Source organism: Phycodurus eques, chromosome 18 (genome assembly GCF_024500275.1).
Source record: "Phycodurus eques isolate BA_2022a chromosome 18, UOR_Pequ_1.1, whole genome shotgun sequence".
In the NCBI taxonomy this organism is placed as follows: Eukaryota; Metazoa; Chordata; class Actinopteri; order Syngnathiformes; family Syngnathidae; genus Phycodurus; species Phycodurus eques.
In genome coordinates, this window is record NC_084542.1 from 19,368,624 (window position 1) to 19,387,681 (window position 19,058).

At 44.0% G+C, this 19,058-nt stretch overlaps 2 protein-coding genes across 2 annotated transcripts in view; both read left to right on the forward strand.

Moving 5' to 3' along the window:
• Nucleotides 1-12,955, forward strand: part of vta1 (vesicle (multivesicular body) trafficking 1) — a 15,177-nt gene extending 2,222 nt beyond the window's left edge. The window contains exons 2-8 of the mRNA XM_061703676.1: nucleotides 193-287; nucleotides 6,108-6,235; nucleotides 7,955-8,030; nucleotides 9,161-9,275; nucleotides 11,391-11,612; nucleotides 11,688-11,762; nucleotides 12,313-12,955. Coding sequence (XP_061559660.1) covers nucleotides 193-287; nucleotides 6,108-6,235; nucleotides 7,955-8,030; nucleotides 9,161-9,275; nucleotides 11,391-11,612; nucleotides 11,688-11,762; nucleotides 12,313-12,458 — 857 coding nt within the window. The 3' untranslated portion in view covers nucleotides 12,459-12,955. The remainder of the gene's footprint in view (nucleotides 1-192; nucleotides 288-6,107; nucleotides 6,236-7,954; nucleotides 8,031-9,160; nucleotides 9,276-11,390; nucleotides 11,613-11,687; nucleotides 11,763-12,312) is intronic.
• Nucleotides 12,956-14,240: 1,285 nt separating this feature from the next.
• Nucleotides 14,241-19,058, forward strand: part of adgrg6 (adhesion G protein-coupled receptor G6) — a 43,690-nt gene continuing 38,872 nt past the window's right edge. Inside the window, exons 1-4 of the mRNA XM_061703634.1 lie at nucleotides 14,241-14,361; nucleotides 15,109-15,182; nucleotides 17,269-17,616; nucleotides 18,110-18,252. Coding sequence (XP_061559618.1) covers nucleotides 14,360-14,361; nucleotides 15,109-15,182; nucleotides 17,269-17,616; nucleotides 18,110-18,252 — 567 coding nt within the window. The 5' untranslated portion in view covers nucleotides 14,241-14,359. The remainder of the gene's footprint in view (nucleotides 14,362-15,108; nucleotides 15,183-17,268; nucleotides 17,617-18,109; nucleotides 18,253-19,058) is intronic.

The window sequence follows — 19,058 nt, forward strand, 5'->3', positions numbered from 1 at the left end:
CCTAATAAAAATATTCTATAGCTGATATGATAAATTTTAATTCAGTGGAGCCTTGCGATATGACTTAAATTAGTTCGATCGACGGCTCATTTTTGCCACGCTATTGTTTTTCAGTATCGATGAGTGTTGAAATGACACACATTTCTGTTTGTTCTCCCACTTGGTGTGTCGCCTCTGATTGACTGTCGGCAGGCCGCCTGTATGCCATGCAGACTGGAATGAAGTTGGACAGCAAAACTCCAGAGTGCCGCAAGTTCCTGGTCAAGCTCATGGACCAGCTCGAGTCGGTCAGTCTCTCTTCACGTCACACCTTTTCAAAATAAAAGTCACGTGACCTGGGCACACGTTTCATAACCTATTGCACCAAAAATGGGTCACAGGTGCTTAATTTCGCTTCATTCATACAAAATAAAAGTCACAGACCTTTCATTGTGTATTTTCCAAAATAAAAATGGCAGATGTTTTGAAAACAAGTGAGGAAACGCATGCAGATGTTTCCTTTTGTGTTTTGCAATGTAAAAGTCGGTCAGCTGCTTCATTTGATTCCACAGCACTTTGACATGATTGAGCTGATTGATCTTGTTGACATGATTGAGCTGACGTGTTTGAAGAGGATCTCAGCCTGTGACAAACATGACTAACGAAGAGTGAGAGGAAAAAGTGACACCAGAAGATTTTATGGACTCGTTAGGACAGGAAGGGGGCGGAGCCCAGCGGGGGTCCCACAGACGTATCACTGAGCTGTCCACAACACAAGTGAAGTACAGGCACTTGTGGAAAGACCAAAACTTAAGTACTGATTAAACTTTTGTATGAAAGTCAAAATAAAAAAAAGTACATACTCTGAAATGTGCAAAAGTAAAAATATATTTTGTACGGTAACAAAATATTTTGACTTGGCGATTTCCCACCAGTGGACGTCTCGTCATTGCGTGATGACACGTTGCAACGTGCCAATCAAATGCTTCCAAGTGCCAGAAAGACGAATTGATGTGATCAAACTCAGCGCTTTCCTCGACATACACACGCATACACAGCTGATGGTCATTATTGTCACACACTCATGAAACATCTCCCAGCAGGACGCACACATCCGCTGCTTTCATGTGTGTCCTCGAGCTTTGTGCGTGTGTGTGTTGAATGTGTTGACATCACAGGCGGCTGCATATTGACGTGAACATGGGAAGTGTGAAAGTGCAGTTAATTAGCACCATGTGCATGAGTATGTTTTGAAAGGAGGTTGTGCGCGTCTGCCGGTGATTTGCATTGAGGTCCTTATTCTATTTTGCGTGCCGAATGAGGAAAAAGTGTTTTGGCATCACAAATTGTGAAACGTGAGTATACGTCACATTTGCTGCGACGGTCGCCGCCGCCGTCATTAGTCAACATGCTCGCCGCACAACTGGGGGGGGCAATGTGGTCCTTGCAGGTGATTTCAACAATCTCAGCAAACACCAAAAAGTTCACCCAAAGCATATCCATCCATCCATTTTGTGAGCCGCTTCTCCTCACTAGGGTCGCGGGCGTGCTGGAGCCTATCCAGCCATCATCGGGCAGGAGGCGGGGTACACCCTGAACTGGTTGCCAGACAATCGCAGGGAACATACAAACAAACAACCATTCGCACTCACAGTTACACCTGCGGGCAATTTTAGAGTAGCCAATTAATGCATGTTTATGGAATGTGGGAGGAAACCGGAGTGCCCGGAGAAAACCCACGCAGGCACGGGGAGAACATGCACACTCCAAACAGACGGGTCCGGGGATTGAACCCGGGTCCTCAGGACTGTGAGGCCGACGCTCTAACCAGTCGCCCACCGTGCCGCTCCCAAAGCATATCCTCTGGTCTAATGAAAGTCTGGTAGTTTATTGCTAATATTGAGTGCAAAACGCCATAGATGGGCTAACGGAAATTAGCATAGATTTTAGGGTTATTCTGAAACTTCAAACAACTGCTACTTTACCATATACAAAGCAGCAACACACACAAACAATCCTCACAGGCATATATTCTCTGCGACGTGGGAACAACAATTACTGGAGTTTAGTAGGAGACCTTTTCTCTCTTCAGTTAATTCTGCTGCATCCAGATCCAGTAGAGCTCAGTGCTGCCACCTGGGCTGTTGTGGCACAACGTGGTATTACACTAGATATAGTGGGGGAACACTGCAGTGATCCCTCATTTATGGCGGGGGTTAGGTTCTGGACCACCCTCGCGATCAGTAAAATCTGCCGCCATTTTTTTTTTCTTTTTTATTCAGAGCTGGATGAATCTCCCCAGTCTTCTTTCCCACACTCTTATTAATACAGTGCCTTCAAGGCCAGTACCCCAAAAGCCGACAGTCAGCCAAAGATTGCCTGTCTTCAGATAAGTTGTGTGCCTGCGACTGCCCGGGCAACGAAGGAGTGGCTTCATTTCAAGGTCCTGGAGTGGCCTAGCCAGTCTCCAGAGCTCAACCCCATAGGAAAATATTTGGAGGGAGTTGAAAGTGTGTTGCCCAGAGACAGCCCCAAAACATCACTGTTCTCGAGGAGATCTGCATGGAGGAATAGGCCAAAATACCAGTCGCAGTGTGTGAAAACCTTGTGAAGACTTACAGAAAACATTTGACTTCCGTCATTGCCAACAAAGAGTATATAGTATAATATTGAGATGAACCTTTTTGTTATTGACCAAATACTTATTTTCCACCATAATTTGCTAATAAATTCTTTAAAAATCAATGTGATTTTTCCTGGACATTTTTTTTTTTTTCTCATTTTGTCTCTCATAGGTGAGATATACCTATTATAAAACTTAACAGCCCTCTCATCTTTTGAAGTGGAGGATCTTGCACAATTGGTGCCTGACTAAATACTTTTTTGCCCCACTGTATATGCAGTGGATGCACACAAGAGTCACTATTACCAGCAGGAGATCGATAGCATGAGACAATTTAGCGCGGTTGCGCGCTGCACAGAAGCTGAGCTTTGAGCGCTCCAACCCGGATACAGACTACACTCGTCGTTAGAGACCACTCCGGTAATCGGGGAGTTTGAGAAGAAGAAAAGTCCACTGAATGCAAAAGGAAAACCACTTCTTATTCAAGTGGAGCATAAAGGTCTACTTTTTGGGTGTCGTGGCTCCTTACGCGTTGAATAACAACACTGCACTGATTGGGTGCACAATGTACTGTTCACAATGGATGAAATCAAATGCAAACAAGAATACTGCACACTAAACGGATAAATAACAGGCTTAAAAGCTTGAAATACACAGGATTAAATATGAGTAAAGTACATATAAACATAGAAATAAAAACAATTAATATAATCACTGAAAAAATATTAGACCTTGTTTCTTCAGTCTCTTGTTCATTTTTAATGCCAGCTGCATCTAAAGGACAAATATAATGATGGTTTGTGATGCAAGAGAGGATCCAACTTGCAGAGGTGAGCAAAAAGCAAGTAAGCATACAGGGCGTTTGTTCTTTACCACCAGGCAAACAAGGGGGCGTTGAAACCCAGGTAGGGGTAGCAAGGACTTAAAGTGCGGCGTTTCAGAAAGACGAGGGAAACCAAAATATAGTCCCCTCCAAAAGTATTGGAACGGCAAGGTAAATTCCTTTGTTTTTGTCGTATACTGAAAACATTTGGGTTTCAGATCAAAAGAAGAATATGAGACAAAAGTTCAGAATTCCAGCTTTTATTTCATGGTATTTACATCTAGATGTGTTAAACAACTCAGGACAGAACACCTTTAGTTTGAAGCCACTGACTTTTCAAGTGAGCAACGGTATTGGAACAGACATTATTAAATGAACTTAAAGTGAATAACATTAAATATGTGGTGGCATAACCCATACTTGCAATAACTGCATCAAGCCTGCGACACATTGACTTCACGGGACTGTTGCATTCTTCATTTGAAATGCTTTTCCAGGCCATTATTGCAGCTGCTTTCCATTCTTGTTTGTTTCTGGGGGTTTCTCCCTTAAGTCTCCTCTTCAGAAGGTAAAATGCATTCTCTATTGGGTTAAGATCCTGCGATTGACTTGGCCAGTCTAAGACCTTCCACTTTTTCCCCCTGATTAAGTCCTTTGTTGTGTTGGCAGTGTGTTTTGGGTCATTGTCTTGTTGCATGAATCAGCTTCTCCTCATTGTACTGGCATTACAAGATAACTAGCAACCCTTTATTGCTCAGTGACTGTTTTTCTCAATGTCTTTATGTCTCAAAAGTGTTCTCTGTCAATTGACTGTCTGTTGTCGTACTAGAGCAGCTCCAACTACCGTATACAATTTCCTTGTGTGTTTTTTTGGACATACTTGCCAAAATAAAGATGATTCTGATTAGTTTGGATGCATTTTTCTGTAAATTGACAGCCAAAATGGTGTTGTAGATTTCAGAATTCATTCCGCTGCTACCATCATGAGTTACAGGGTCGGGGTAGGGAGGACACTCAGCCAGGTGTACTGGGACTCCGGCCTGCTCTCTGGCCCGCGATGCCTTTCTCCCACGGATTTTTAATGCACTACATACATTCGCACATCCTTGGGTTGGTGGTTGGCCTGAGTGGGTGTGACGTTTGCAGGTCAGTATTGCCCTTTGACCGTCTCGCCTCACCACCACCAGTTTCTCCAATTGTAATGCACTACACCCCACCACACGCAATCACGGTACAGGTATAATGGTTGCCCTTTGAGGACCTGGTAACCATAGTAATGGGGTGGGTGGTGGGTTGTCGGGGTCAGCCCCCCATACCCTTGGGCCCCGCCTTCCTCTCCCCTCTCCTGGTGCCCTCGCCCGTCCTTGCTCACGACAGGCGCTTAACATGGGCTCGCTTTGGCGGGCTGTGACCGTTTTTAGGTGGCTGCTGGCTCCTCCACTGGGCCCTGTTGGTCGGTGGTGCCCCCATGCTCTTTGGGGGTGGTGGCGGCGGGGGGTCTGTTGCCGTGCCTCTCCCTGGTCGGGGCGCTTCGGTCGGGCTCGGGACCTCCCTGGGGGTTCGGTGGCGTCCCCCTGGTTGGGTCCCCTGCTGGACGGGCTCGCTTACTCTAGACACTAAAAAATATTCCCACTGCGCCACTCGTCAATAGCACTGCCTTGCTCATTTTCCCACATCCTGTCCTGCCCTTTTCTGTCCTCTCTTGTTCTCTTGGTTAGTTATTGTATGTCCTCACCGGGCCCCCCCCCCCCCCCAAATCTACAAATGACTGTTGTCACGTTACTTGTGTTCAAATATCTAGACTGTCTCACTATTGTTCTACTGTGGTTCTCACCCCTAGTCCCCTTGTCCACTCTATCCCTCTGTCCCCTAAAACCCTTTTCTGTCTAGCTGCATTTTCAATAAACATCAGAATAATAAAAACATAAGCAGAGGGAGTATTTCAAACTCCCCTGTTGCACAGCAAACCTGTTCCAGCACAAAAGCATACAGATCCACCATTCTGAAAGGCCATGCAGCTGAACGGGATAGGTTTAAAAAAAAAAAAATAAAATAAAAAAATAAACAAGATGAGGAGGCTGTGAGGATTTACAGGTGTAAAACCAACCAGGCTCCACCTTTGGCCACAGGATGGCGAGGGATCCTGGTTAAAGTCAACCATTTGAAACTGAAAAAATCTTCCGGAGGCAGGAACGGCAGCCAAAAGGTGCCAGCGTACTGTCCTTTGGTTGCGCAATGCAAGACCAGAGAGCGTTAATAAGAAATCTTCTGATATGATGGTGATGATGAGGAGGAGGAAGAATCTTCTTACATGATGAAGTGATTTGCATTGTTGTCTGACCATTTGAACTTTCTACTGCTGGTCTTTGTAAGTTTAACAAGCTGAAACCTGAGATACTCTTTCCTTTGTTCCCCTTTCCGCACACGCACACACAGGTGAGAGAACAGTGGTTCTATTCAGGCCCGTTGTGGTTCACCTGCTTCAGGCCAGCATAAAGTTTGCTTAAGAGGAAACTTGAGCGTGAGGACGTTACATGTTAAACACGCCATCTTGCTGCCTGGCAACAGGAAGTCAGCATGAATGTAAAACGTCACTCTTATGATTAGTGTAGTCATGTGCGTGCGTATGTGCGTCCATGTGCATGCGTGGCTCCTATTCATCGCTATGATGTTTTGTTGCAGATGAAGATGGAGTTGAGCGACAATGATTCCATCACTCAGGAGGTGGTCGGCAACGCCCACATCGAAAACTACGCCCTAAAAATGTTTCTCTACGCCGACAACGAGGACCGTGCGGGACGATTCCACAAGTATGTTTGATGTTTGGATCCGAATTCATGTGAGGAATGAACACCTGCTTCCATGTCACATTCCAAACATTCTTCCACCACAGGCCTGGAAATCAAAGCAAGGATGATACAAAGTCTGTTGTGTTTTTCATGTTCCTAGCAAACAAAGCATTCTGTGTGTCTTTTGAGCAAGGCAGCGAGGCGTTGAGAAAACAGGCGAAATGATGAGTATAGCCGCCTTCTCTGCTTCAACTTTGAATGTGCGAAAAGAGGTCAGGCGAGTTAAATTGCTTGGAAGGGAGACGGAATGCCGGTTGACTGTAATTTCAACAGGTAAGTTGACTCCAATTAAAGACGTGGTGGAAATGCCAAAGTCAACCTGATCATTGATGGACTGGCCAAAAAGCAATACAGGAAATGCCTCAACAGGGGTTCGCAATAAAAAAAAAAAAAAAAAAAAAACCTGCTTGTTCAAACTGACATTTTAACCTGACAGTACCACATTAGTGGTGCCTCAACAGGGGTTCGCAAAAACAAACAAAACAAAAAAAACTTGCTTGTTCAAACTGTCATTATAACCTGACAGTACCACATTAGTTGTTTGTAAGGACGAGGGCTCAGTCATTTGCCACACTTATAGCCGGTGGGAGTGAATTTCACTGTTAATCTCAGGCAGAAGTCTCGGCTTCCCTGCCAAAGCTAATCCCCCCACGACCTGACCTCAGATAAGCGGAAGATGGATGGATGTTTGAGAATCGCGCTTGTGGATTAGTGAGGGGTGGGGTTTTTAGGTCAGTCCCCCTATAGCACGATCTATGTAGAAGAAGAATCAGAATCATCATCTTTATTGTCATGAACATGCATGCACAGAAATTTGTTATCTGCATTTTACCCATCACAATGAACACACAAGTGAACACACTGGAGCAGGGGGCAATTTAAGCGCCCCAGGAGCAGTTTGGGGTATCTGTGTCTTGATCAAGGACACCACAGCCGCTCGTCCGGGAGATGTTGGTGGATGGTCCGGTAGGTGTCTTGAACCTAGGAGCCCACGGTGGCAGACGATGATCTTAACCATTGGGCCACGGCTGACCCTATGTATCCTAAAGGCTTGCATACTAGCATCATTTGTAATTGCCGTAGCCTAGCAAATAGCATTAGCCTAGAATCGAGTGGTCGTGTTGGTACCGTTTGACTTCCAATCTGTTAGGCAACGCTAGATCATCATTTTCTCACTTAAGGCCTAGTATACAATAAGGATTTTTCAAATTTTAAAAGATTATTTGTAACAGAGCCCAGATTTAAAGATAACAAATAAGGCATAAAGTTTTGGTCGTACTGTGTGTGGTGTGCTCTGATAATTTTGACACAGACCACCACCGTCCTCCAAGACAGAAATCTCGCATGATCATGTTTGTATCCGATGGGATCAGAGGCGGGAGTGTTGTGCAGTGGTGATGTCGTCACTAAAAAGACTTATGGAAAAGACTTATTGGATCCAAAATATGACATCAAGAAGGACAATGTTTGTTTTGATTTAGGATTTACACTAGTCCCAAAAAGTTGGGGATTGGGCTTTGAGTTAAATTTTCAGGATGGTCCTTAACACACTCTAATCTTAAATTTGACCTCCTACACTGTTTCAATAGCAATTCGGATTGAAGCAAGACATTGATTGGTTCTTTCCTTGTGAATTTTGAGCGAGTTAGTTGTGATGTTATCAAGTGCTCTTGTGTACAGGAACATGATCAAGTCCTTCTACACATCCAGCCTGCTGCTGGATGTCCTTTCGGTCTTTGGAGAGCTGTCCGACGAGGTGAGCTATTCCATGCTACTCGTGTATACTACACGCCTGATATAACAAGTATTTGTCTTAATTGTTCACAACTCGAGCGTGTGTGTTTGTGTGTGTGTCTGTGCGTGTGTGGGTGCAAAAGATAAGTCACTTTTGCTCTTTTTCTGTGGCGTTGTGCAGGAAAAGGTTTGCGTTGTTTTAGCGATTATTCCCATAATGCCAGACGCGGACAAACACAGCAAAAGTTCACAACACACCTCAGCACCACCAAGCCGCCATTGTTCCTGAGCTCAACACTGAAAAAACATTGACTGCTGCTTATCTTCTTGCAGCACCACCATTACATTATGTGGAACCACCACACATACCTGACCTTCTTCTTACCCGCCATTATGCTCGCAATGCAACACAACTGACACTATTCCAAACTTTACAAAATGTGCGTGTGCTATATATACAGTGGAACCTTGATAAAATGGTCACAGATATACCGAAAAAAATAAATAGATTCAATTCCAAAAGACTTACTGCCTTTGCCTATGTGGTGGCCATGTTGAATGTGGCACATTGACGTGGCGGCCATGTGATGATGGTTATATCTATTGTCTATTGTACACAGAGCGCAGATAGAGAGAGAGTGACATGGCTGCAGTGTTAACTCTTGAGTAGTACAACAGTCTGCAACATGTTGATTTTGGTACAGTAACAGTTTATGTTGTCAAGCTATTCACAATTGGCAACAGATTTGGAACTAGGAAGCAATTCCTTGCGGCTTATGAAAGCGACTCGCCTATGATGAGTACTGTACATCAACAATGTCACCATGACCAAGCAAAACGTCGTGGTAAGTTTGGATAAAATGTTAAACTTTCAAACATTTTCATGTTTGTTTGTTTATTAATTAATTAATTAATTAATGTATCTATTTATTTATTCATCCATTCACAATAACTTTGTACTGTACTGGGCGTTTTAAGCCGCGATAAAAACATACAAAACAATCTGTACATTAATACAGGTGCATAAGGCCTAAACAAATGTGCTTCAATGTAATGGACAATCGATCGAGGTTCCTGGCGCGCGCGCACACACAATTAAGAACAATAATGTATTTAAAAGTAAACATTTTAGGGGCTTTGTGATATGCACAGAACATCCAACACAGAAAGTACGCCCGCTGGAAGGCCTCGTACATCCACAACTGTCTGAAGAGCGGCGAGACGCCTGAGGCCGGACCCATCGGCATGGACCTTGACCAGGAAGCAGGTGCGACATGCTGATATCACACACGCAAAACAAACAAAATGTCCGCTCGTTCATGTTGTGATTGACGATTCAAGCTATCCATGCTAACGAGCCGTGTCACGTCAGCTGTGGATCAAAGTGGGACAACAGCACAGCATGTGTGAACTGGAGAATTATGGGATAAAATTTGACAATGCATAGAATGTATGTGTGGTGGTGCATAATGGGATAGAATGTAACAGTGTATAGAACATATAGTATCTAAAAAAAGTGAACACCTCACATTTTTGTAAATCTTTTGTTACCTCTTTTCAAGAAGTAACACTTTTCTGCAATGTAATGTATTCAGTGGACCGCTTGTATAACAGTGTAAATTGATTGTCCCTTCAAAATAAGTCAACACACAGCCATTTACAAGTGAGTACAGCTCCTAAGTGAAAATGTCCAAATTGGGCCCAATTAGCCATTTTCCCTCCGTGGTGTTATGTGAATAGTTAGTCTACAATGCCTCAAGTGTGATTTTCGAGCATGTGTGTTAAATTGGGTCTTCTCACTCTCATACTGGTGACTGGATGTTCAAAATGTCACTGTGAGGTTCTGAAAAAAGAATTGTTGTTCTACATTAAGATGGACGAGGTTATAAGATTGCCAACAGCCTGAAAGTGAGCTGGACCACTTTGGTCAAGACTAGGCAGCCCGTCAGCAGGTCCACCAAAAAGGTTGAGTACGCTTTCTCAGCATCAAATCCACAGGTTGTCTTTGGAAAATAGGCGTATGGGTGCTGGTTGAAGGGATGGGGAATCCAGCCTGCCATGCTCAGACTGTAACCCACACAGAGTATCATTGGTGGTTGAAGAAGAAGAATAATCACCTTTATTGTCAAGAACATGCATGCACACGAAAGTTGTTCTCTGCATTTCACCCAGAAGGAAGCCTCTTCTAAAGATGACGCACAGCAGTTTGCTGAAGACAAGCGGGCTTAGGACATTGATTACTGGAAGCATGTCCAGTGGTCTGATGAGGCCGAGATAAACTTAGACTTTGGTTTTGCTGAGGACTATTCACAATTTTGTTGATAGCGGTTTGAACATTAATGGCTGTGTTAAGTTATTTTGAGGGGACAGTAAATGTACTGTGCAGTTGTATACAAGCTGTGAAGTGTAAACTACTTAGTAGCAAAGTCATTTCTTCAGTGATGTCCGATGAAAAGAGAGAATGAAATATTTACACAAATATGAGCAGGGCTGTGCTAACATTTGTGAGGTGCTGCATGTGTGTGTGCTGGAGGACAGAACCTTCATGCTGGCCAGCAGCAACATCTCAAAGCATTCACCTGAAGCCCTCATGGGACCACACAGGCAAACAACTCACACAAAAAGACCATCTGCACGCATGCACAGACACACACACACACACACACACAAACACACACGCGCACACACACGCGATGATTGGACTGCAGCCAATATTTTCATGCCATCCATCATCTGCAGACTTCATGTTGTACATACGTACGTACGTACGTGCGTGTCTTCAGGAAGACTGCATCGTTTGAAGTTTCAATCATCTCAGGATGTGTTGTGTTCTTACTTTGAACACATTTCTACACACACAAAAAAAAAATCTAATTCTTCCCAATGTGCACTGTATTATTAGCACATTTACATTTCATTATTTTAAAGTCCAATTTATTTAATTGTGCAATACAGTTATGCATACTTAATGTACATGTTGACAGTTTTATACATTGTCCATATTCCAATTACTCATTCCAGCGTTACCTTGATTTAGGGGCGTGGCCTTGTGAGTGACTTCAGGAGCTAGCGTTTGATTGGTCGGTTAGTCTGCGCGTGCGCGTCTGGGCTTGAATTGTGGCCCACAATAGATCTTTGTGTGTTCTCATTTAATGTTTTTGTATTTGACCGTTTGTCCCATTCAGTAAACGGCTGAAAGTTAATCTGTGACTGTGGCTCTCCTTGCCCAACTGTCAGGGCATCACAGTCCCCAAATCGATCAATTTGATTATTATTACTTGACACCATCTTAAGCTTTTTTTTTTGTTTTTTTTTCTTCATCTGTCTGCTGCAGCTCTCATCAATCTGTTTTCTTTTTGCTCTTTCTTTTTCTCTTTCCAAGATGGAGATGGAGATGAAGGTTTTTCAGGCTGCGCCATTACGCAGGGCGGCTCCTTCCGGGGAGTGGGCGGGGCTTTCTCTCAGGACCCTGGTTCGGGCGGTACTGCAGTGTCGGGCATCGGCTTCACAGGTGGCACTGAGTCTGTACTGTCGGGTCCCCCCTCCAATTTGGGCAACGTGCACATTCCTCCCGGAGCGCATGCCCCCGCCAACACGCCAGCAGGTACCTGCGCCCCTTTCTACGATAACCGAGCAGCACAATCATCCAGGGCTCAGATCGTCACGTGTGACCCGCCAGATGCCGTCAAGCCGGTGCCGATGCCCAGGACTTCCAGCGTCGTCGACCCGGCCCTCGTGCACAGCCAGCAGCAAGGTCAGCACACACACAGTCGAAATGAGTCGGAATTTGGGGGCTGCGAGCCCTAGCCACAAGATGGCAGCAAAACACCTAAAGCGCACTTTAATCCTAAAACACACACAATGTACTGTACCCGTGCAATTACCCACTGATTCAGCCTCCATTAAAGAAAGACGAAATGTTGGACGTAATGTCGCTGAAAACTTCAGACTTTCTTATCCAATAACTTGTGAACAAAAAAAAATGTTGATTTTTCTTTTGATTTATTATAATGATATACAGATATTACTCTCACTGTAGTTAGCAGAGCAGTGTGTGGGACATGTAAAAATCACATAGTCCAAAGAGGGGAAAAAAAAGTATAGAATTAAGTAAAGACATTTGAAGAGACTCCTCATTATGTGTGCAAATGTTACACAAGTTTTCAGCTCCAACTTTAATTATTTTGCTCTATTTTCATGATGAAACACAAAAGCCATGTTGCAGTGATGTTAATGTCTGCCCTGGCTCTCAAACGTTTGACAATCCCCGATCACAGTGAGCGCGTGCCCCCCCTCGCCCACAGGAGATGTCCACTTGTCCGCCGAAGACTTCACCAAGGCCCAGAAGTACTGCAAGTACGCTGGCAGCGCCCTCCAGTACGAGGACGTTTCCACGGCCGTCAGCAACCTCCAGAAGGCCCTCAAACTGCTCACCACTGGACAAGAATGACTCCTTTGTCGTCCTGCTGCGGCCGCCTGCTAAGTCTATCTGCACCATCTCGTCAGCTCAATGCACGCACACGCCGGCTGGCCGCCAGGAGCCCTGATGGAGACGAGAGCCTAACAATGGCTGCCTATGTGCGTCTTTACTCGATTATGAAACGAGACGACGACGTTCCCTGGAAACGTGAACACGACATCAACGCAGCACACGGTGCTTCTTGCCTGCAAGGGGCATTGTGTCGTCTCGTCTTCTCTGACTTGATCCTAAGTTTTTGTGTGTTTTGTACACACACGGCACGCAACACATAACAGTTGTGTGTGTACACAACACTGCACACAACAGTGATGTTAGCAAGCATTCTAGCTGCATTTCTTGTACTTATTTCATGCTAACTACTTGCTAGAGTTGCTACCAATTTTTTTGTTTTTGTTTTTGTTTTTTCCCCCCCAGAGATTTTCATGAGGAAAATTCACGATGCTCCAAATAAATCTGATTGACTTGTTTGCATTTGTGTCAGTTTGTTTGTTCTTCTAAAAATCGTTTGCTGTGTTGCTGTTGAAATGTGGCGTAAGGAAAGATATCCTCTGTCGTGCCCTCAATGTATCCCACAATACATCTAGAAAGAAGCAAACAATGACCACGAGAAAAGCAAATACAGGAGATATAAAAAGTCTACACACCCCTGTTCAAATACCTGATTTTTTTGTGATATAAGGAATAGACATAAATTAACTATAATGTACAACTCAATTGAAAATGTTTTAATATTTTAGAGGGGGGAGTGAGAATAAACAATTGAGATGTAGTTGCACAAGTATACACACCCTCATGACTGGGATGGGGCTGTGTTCAGAAATACCAATCCCTTTGAAACTCATTAAATAGGAATCAGCACACATCTTCCACCATTGAACGAGGCTGTTCTAGTAGGATCTTCCTTTTTTTCCTGCTTTCTAGCAGAAGCCTGAAAGTTTTGTGCTAACACTGCTACTTAAAAGTGTTCACGTTCCAGCTAAAGAAAAGAAAAAAAAAAAAAGCAAGATGGCCACCACTACACTTTCGCTGGCAGACGGTGTTGACGTTTTGGAATTGGGTTCAAAAAGTTCAACCTTGCTTTCATTGGACCACAACACATTTTCCCACGTGTGCTTGGGAGATGTTGATTTTTATTTATTTTTTGTTTTGTTTTTGTTTTTGTTTTTTGTTTTTGTTTTTTGTTTTTGTTTTTGTTTTTGTAAGATTGGGCTGCTGTTTTGCCAGACAGGAAGTCGACGGGAGATTTTGCCACATGTACTCCATAGTCAGTACTTGCCAGAAATTTCCGCAGCTCCTTCAATGTTGCTGTCAGCCTCTCAGCAACCAGTTTTCTTCTCATTTTCGGATACATTCTGATGTGCTGTATTTTGTCTTCACTGTGTTTCGTGTTTTATTCGAAGCCTTGGAAATGTTTTGTCCGCCTCTCCTGACATATCTTTGAACAATGCTGTGGAAATTCTCTGTGGAGCGTGGCTTGTTCAAGGATGATTTGACAACAAATATGTCAGGAAAAGCCTACGAGAACAGCAAAATTTGGTTTAGGGTTAGTAGGGGTGGCAGGTGTGTGTTGAGGCATTTCACAAGTTTGACAAGTTGTGCTTTGCTCACTCGTAGGCAGGTGGTCAAGGCCAGCGAATCAAACGCACCCAGCAGCCAGAGGCGCCTTGGTATCCCTCCCCCTGCTCGACCCCTCCCCGCTTTTCCACAGCTTCCCATTTTGGCTCTGTGTGTGTGTGTGTGTGTGTGTGTGTACACGCACGCGCGTCTTCGGGATTTGGGCTCGAGAGTCCGACAAAGTTTTGGAGGAGAAGAAGAAAAGGAAGAAGCAGGAATCGTGTCGTTTTGGAGGTGAAATGTTGCAGCTGCACTAAATGTGAGTTTGATTTGGACTTTTGTGTGTGTTGTAAATATTGACTTTCTAAACTTTCTGCTTTGTTACTGCATCTAATTGGCTGACATTCTTCATTGTTCTTATTTTGAGATTTCAAGATGACAAAAGTGTTGAAACAGGTTGAGTGAGCTTGTGAAATGTCACAAAATAATCCAAAACTTAACTGAGAGGATGAAACATGAATGTTAATATTGTACTTCATCTGATTGACTGACATTCATTTTTTGCTTTTTTTTTTTTTTTTTTTTGGGATGAAGTGTCAAAACAGCTCGAATGATCTCGTGGAACATCCCAAAAAGTCACCCAACTTTCTTAGTGTGAGGATGAAATCTAAATGTTAAAACTAAATATGGACATACGTTTACATTCAAATTTAATTGCATTTGTTCTTTTAGTCAACAAAAAGCAAGGCTTGCACGAGAGGCGTGGCCTAATTTAATGAGCTCAGGCCCAAAATTATTTTTGTGACGTTTAACAATTTCCACTGCAGCCAAAATGTTTTCATGGGCTAATGTGGAATTAACAAATAAGTGGCGGCTGCCAATCACGTCTTTCTGGGGGGGAGGGAGGGCTCCTCGTGTGCGGGTACTTGACAAAGACAGCTCTTGTTTGAAGGCCTTGACCTCATTCAATTCGTGAATATTCATCAAATGTCCAACTTGACATTATGCTAATGATTCATGAATATTCATGAAGCAAACCAGCTAACGTGACTTCGCTTCTCCTCAGGGTGGCGTGGTGCCCAGTGGGCCGGGCCAGGAGGCTCCTGGTCATCTTGATGTGGGCGTGGCTTCATGGACACGGTAAGACAAAAGAGGGACTGGTCACTTTTTGTAATGCTAGTGCCCTCAATTCACTGGCCACCACCGGTGTGTGTGCTTGTGTGTGTTTATATGAAGCTGATCATGTTCAATAAACAAACATTTTTGATGATTGGTGATCTGCTCGCTTGTGGGAAAAAGAATAAATACTTTTGAGTGTGTGTGTGTGTGCGTGTGTGTGCACGTACGTGTAATATATTTTCCATACCCTTGCAGCAGCCTCCAGCCAAGTACACTCGTAAAGTTCCCAGCAGTCCAAACCACAACCCCCCTCCCCCCCACAGAGACATCCATACACACACAACACACACAGTGCATTTTGTGTTTCTGTGTTGGAAAGAACATAGACCACATTCACACACACACACACACACGCAATCACTGCTCACACTCTTGGGGGAGTATTAAGCCCTGACCCCTGCTGTAGAGTTGCATGTTGCATTTTTGTGACCACGCCTCTGACAACATGGTGATGTCATTCTGATTGACACAAGCACACACATGCGCATTTACGCAGACACAATCATCAACACACACATGCATTCATTCTTCCAGCTATCCGCTGACCTTCCTTAATCCCACTCTTGACGGTGCCCCTAAGCGCAGCACGTGCACATTTAGGACAATCGAGACGCTTGTCAACGCAGCGACGGCTGACAACAAGTTCCGTTCCGCCACGTTGCTGTCAAAGCGTCCAGAAGCTCACAACGTCGACATGTAGCACAGTGGCGTTTTCTCGTATGTGCGATATGTACGTCCGCACAGGGCTGGCGGAATTTGATTCTAGCGGTCTTTGGTCTGCCTCTTTATATTAGCATTTAGATAGCACAGAATACACTCCCTGTTAAAAATGTTTCCATGTTTGATTGTTGTTGAGTGACTTGAATAGATTGAATACGCACACACATACCTGATGTATTTTCCTATCACACATTTCAGCTTTTATATGTCATCACACTTATTTGCATGTGTGTGTCTACTTCCTGTGTGTGTGCAAGAAGCATTCTTTCTTGTGTTATAGTGCACCTCTGTGTTTGCGTGTTTTAACGAGGATTGACTGAGGGCTAATTGATGACGTCTTATAGTTTTCCGGCCTTTTCAGTTCTCTAGTCTTCTAATTTTTGTATTTTCTTCTTCTTTTTTTAATTTTTTTATTTATTTTTTTTACCTGTCCAGCTGCATGACTTTGCAGAATGGTGGATCTGTATGCATTTTGTGCTGCAAAGGTTTTGCTGTGGAACAAAGTAGTTTGAGATACTCCCTCTGCTTATTTTTTTTATTATTCTGATGTTTATTGAAAATGTGGCTGGACAGAAAAAGGTTTTAGGGGACAGACAGATGCACAGAACGGACAAGGGACATAGGGGTGCGAGCCACAGCAGAACAATGGTTAGACAGGCTAGATGTTTGACCACAAGTAACGTTACAAAAGTCAAATCAAGTTTTTATTTGTGGATGGGGGGACACACCCGGTGAGGACATGCAACAACTAACCAATAAGACAAGATGTGAGAGGACAGACAAGGGCAGGACAGGATGTGAAAAATTAGCAAGGCATTGCTACTAATGAGTGGTGCAGTGGAATGCTTTTATAGTGTTGAAATACCTGTAAGAACGTGTGAGTTGATCTCTTAATATAACCTGTGTTATTATTAGTGGTCCCAGCACAAGCAATTAAAGCCGATAGCGTGTCTATGGAACTTAATGGTGAATGTGAACTGGTGTACTGAGTTGCTGAACCAGCACATTGAGAAAGGGTGTGTCCCCCCTCCCGCCCGCAAGCCTAACCCTAATTTTCTAGTCTTCTTTTTCTGTAGTCTTCTGTCTTCTTGTAGTCTAGTCTTTTAGTTTTCTAGTTTAGTTTTCTTCTTATTCTAGTCTTCAAGTTCTCTTTCTCTCTCTTTCTACTTTTATTCCTCTAATCTTCTAGTCCTCTCTGTGTCTGTGGTTTTTGGAATGTGGCTTGATGTCTGGTCTCTTGTCTGCTGAGAAGTCTTAGTCTGAAGGTGTTTTTGTCCTCGAACATGCGCTGGCACAGTATAAGCCTATTCCTCCGCCTGTGTGACAGTTTTTGGGTGCGAGTGGTCCAAGTGCGGGTCTGTGTTGACCGAGTCCGAGGGCTGGCTGACATCTCCGTGTTACCCGCACAAGTACGGCAACTCCCAAACTTGCCGATGGATCCTGCGAGCGCCGTCGGGCTTCGTGGTGCAGATCTCGGTCGAGGACTTTGAGCTGGAGGAGGCGCCGGGATGCATCTACGACCGTCTGACTGTCTCCACGGGCAATGGAGAGGTCAAGTTCTGCGGTCTGACGGCTGCTGGCCTCATGCTCAACTCCAGCGGGAATGCAATGGACCTGGAATTCACTTCTGACTTCAGCGTTCAGAAAAGGGGCTTCAGGATCAGCTTCAGACACGGTAGGTCAGGAGGTCGGCACGACTCTCCCTAGGACCTTCTCGTCGGATGCTTACGCATGTTAGCAAGATAGCCTTGTCACCTGAGGAGAACCAATGAGGACAAAATTGCATGCAAACTTTTCATTTTCTAATCTATTATCTTCTTTGCTTCCTTCTTTACTTATTTGATTCCATGGTCGTTACCTCATTTGCTTCCTTTTTTCCTTTTTTGTTTCCTCATTTGTATCCTTATTTTCATCCCTGTGTCTTCTGTCATTTGTTTCCTTGTTTGCATCTTTGTTTGCTTACCATTTTTGTTACCTGGTCTACGTCCTCGTTTGTTTCCGTTTTTGATTCCATGATTGTTCATTTTCTTTCTTTCCTTGATTGTTTCTTTATTTTCATCCTTTTTTAATTGATCGTTTCTTTTTTTGCTCACTTTTTTGTTGTCGTTTACTTCATTGTTTGCTTCCTTGCCTTCCACCTGTTGTCTCCTCCTCCTTCACTCCGGTAGTCGCCGTGGCGTTGAGAAATCAGAAGGTGAGCATCACTGGCGACAACGTACCGGGAGCCAAAGTGTCGTCTTCTGTTGCCATGCCGACACTGCATCACCTGACACTGTGCTTGGAGATGGAACGCAGCGGGCCGCCACAACAGGCAAGTGTCCCTGTGACATAAGCGTTACATCATCATGGCATTCCCGTTAGATCACCTTGACATAGTTGTGACTGTCGGGAATCCCTCCCTTTTAAATTTCCAGTTGTGAGTTGGCCATTTTGTAGTGGCTTCCCCCAAATTATGGGAGCCATATATTTTGGGTGCAACTCAGTCACGTTTGTTTGCCTCTTCCACTAACACTTCCAATTCCATCACTGTATATTTCATTTTGCTCTTGCGCTGCTTTTCCCAAATATTCCGTGGTGAAAACAATCACTTAGCTAAAGCACAAAAGTTTCCACCACTTTGACACCTGTTGCCAACAGCACTTTCAATCTGTTAGACTTCGACTGTAGTTGGGGTGGGCAATAATTTTTTCCATTGGGGCCACGTGAAAAACAGGAATGGTTATACCAACATGCTAACCTTAATCCATTGGGATCAGTGTTGACTTACGAGTGCCCGAGTGGTCGATATTTTTGCTTTGTGTTGCAAGACAAACATTGAGTTACTAAGGTACTGTAATGCCCTGGCATGTGGGCAAGGAGAGCCACATTCGGCGATTTACTTTCAGCCGTTTATTGACTGGCACAAACGTCAAACTCACAAAAAACCTGCAAGAAGCCACATTCAGCCAAAACTCATGGCCAGATGTCAACCGGACTCAAGCTACCTATATCACTCACGAGGCCACGCCTATTAAAGGCACACTACAATTGTTTTGACTTTCTTATAGTAATTACACTTTATAAAGCCAGTTTAATTCTTTACAATTTTTGTTATCTTTTACATACAGTGCTATTTTC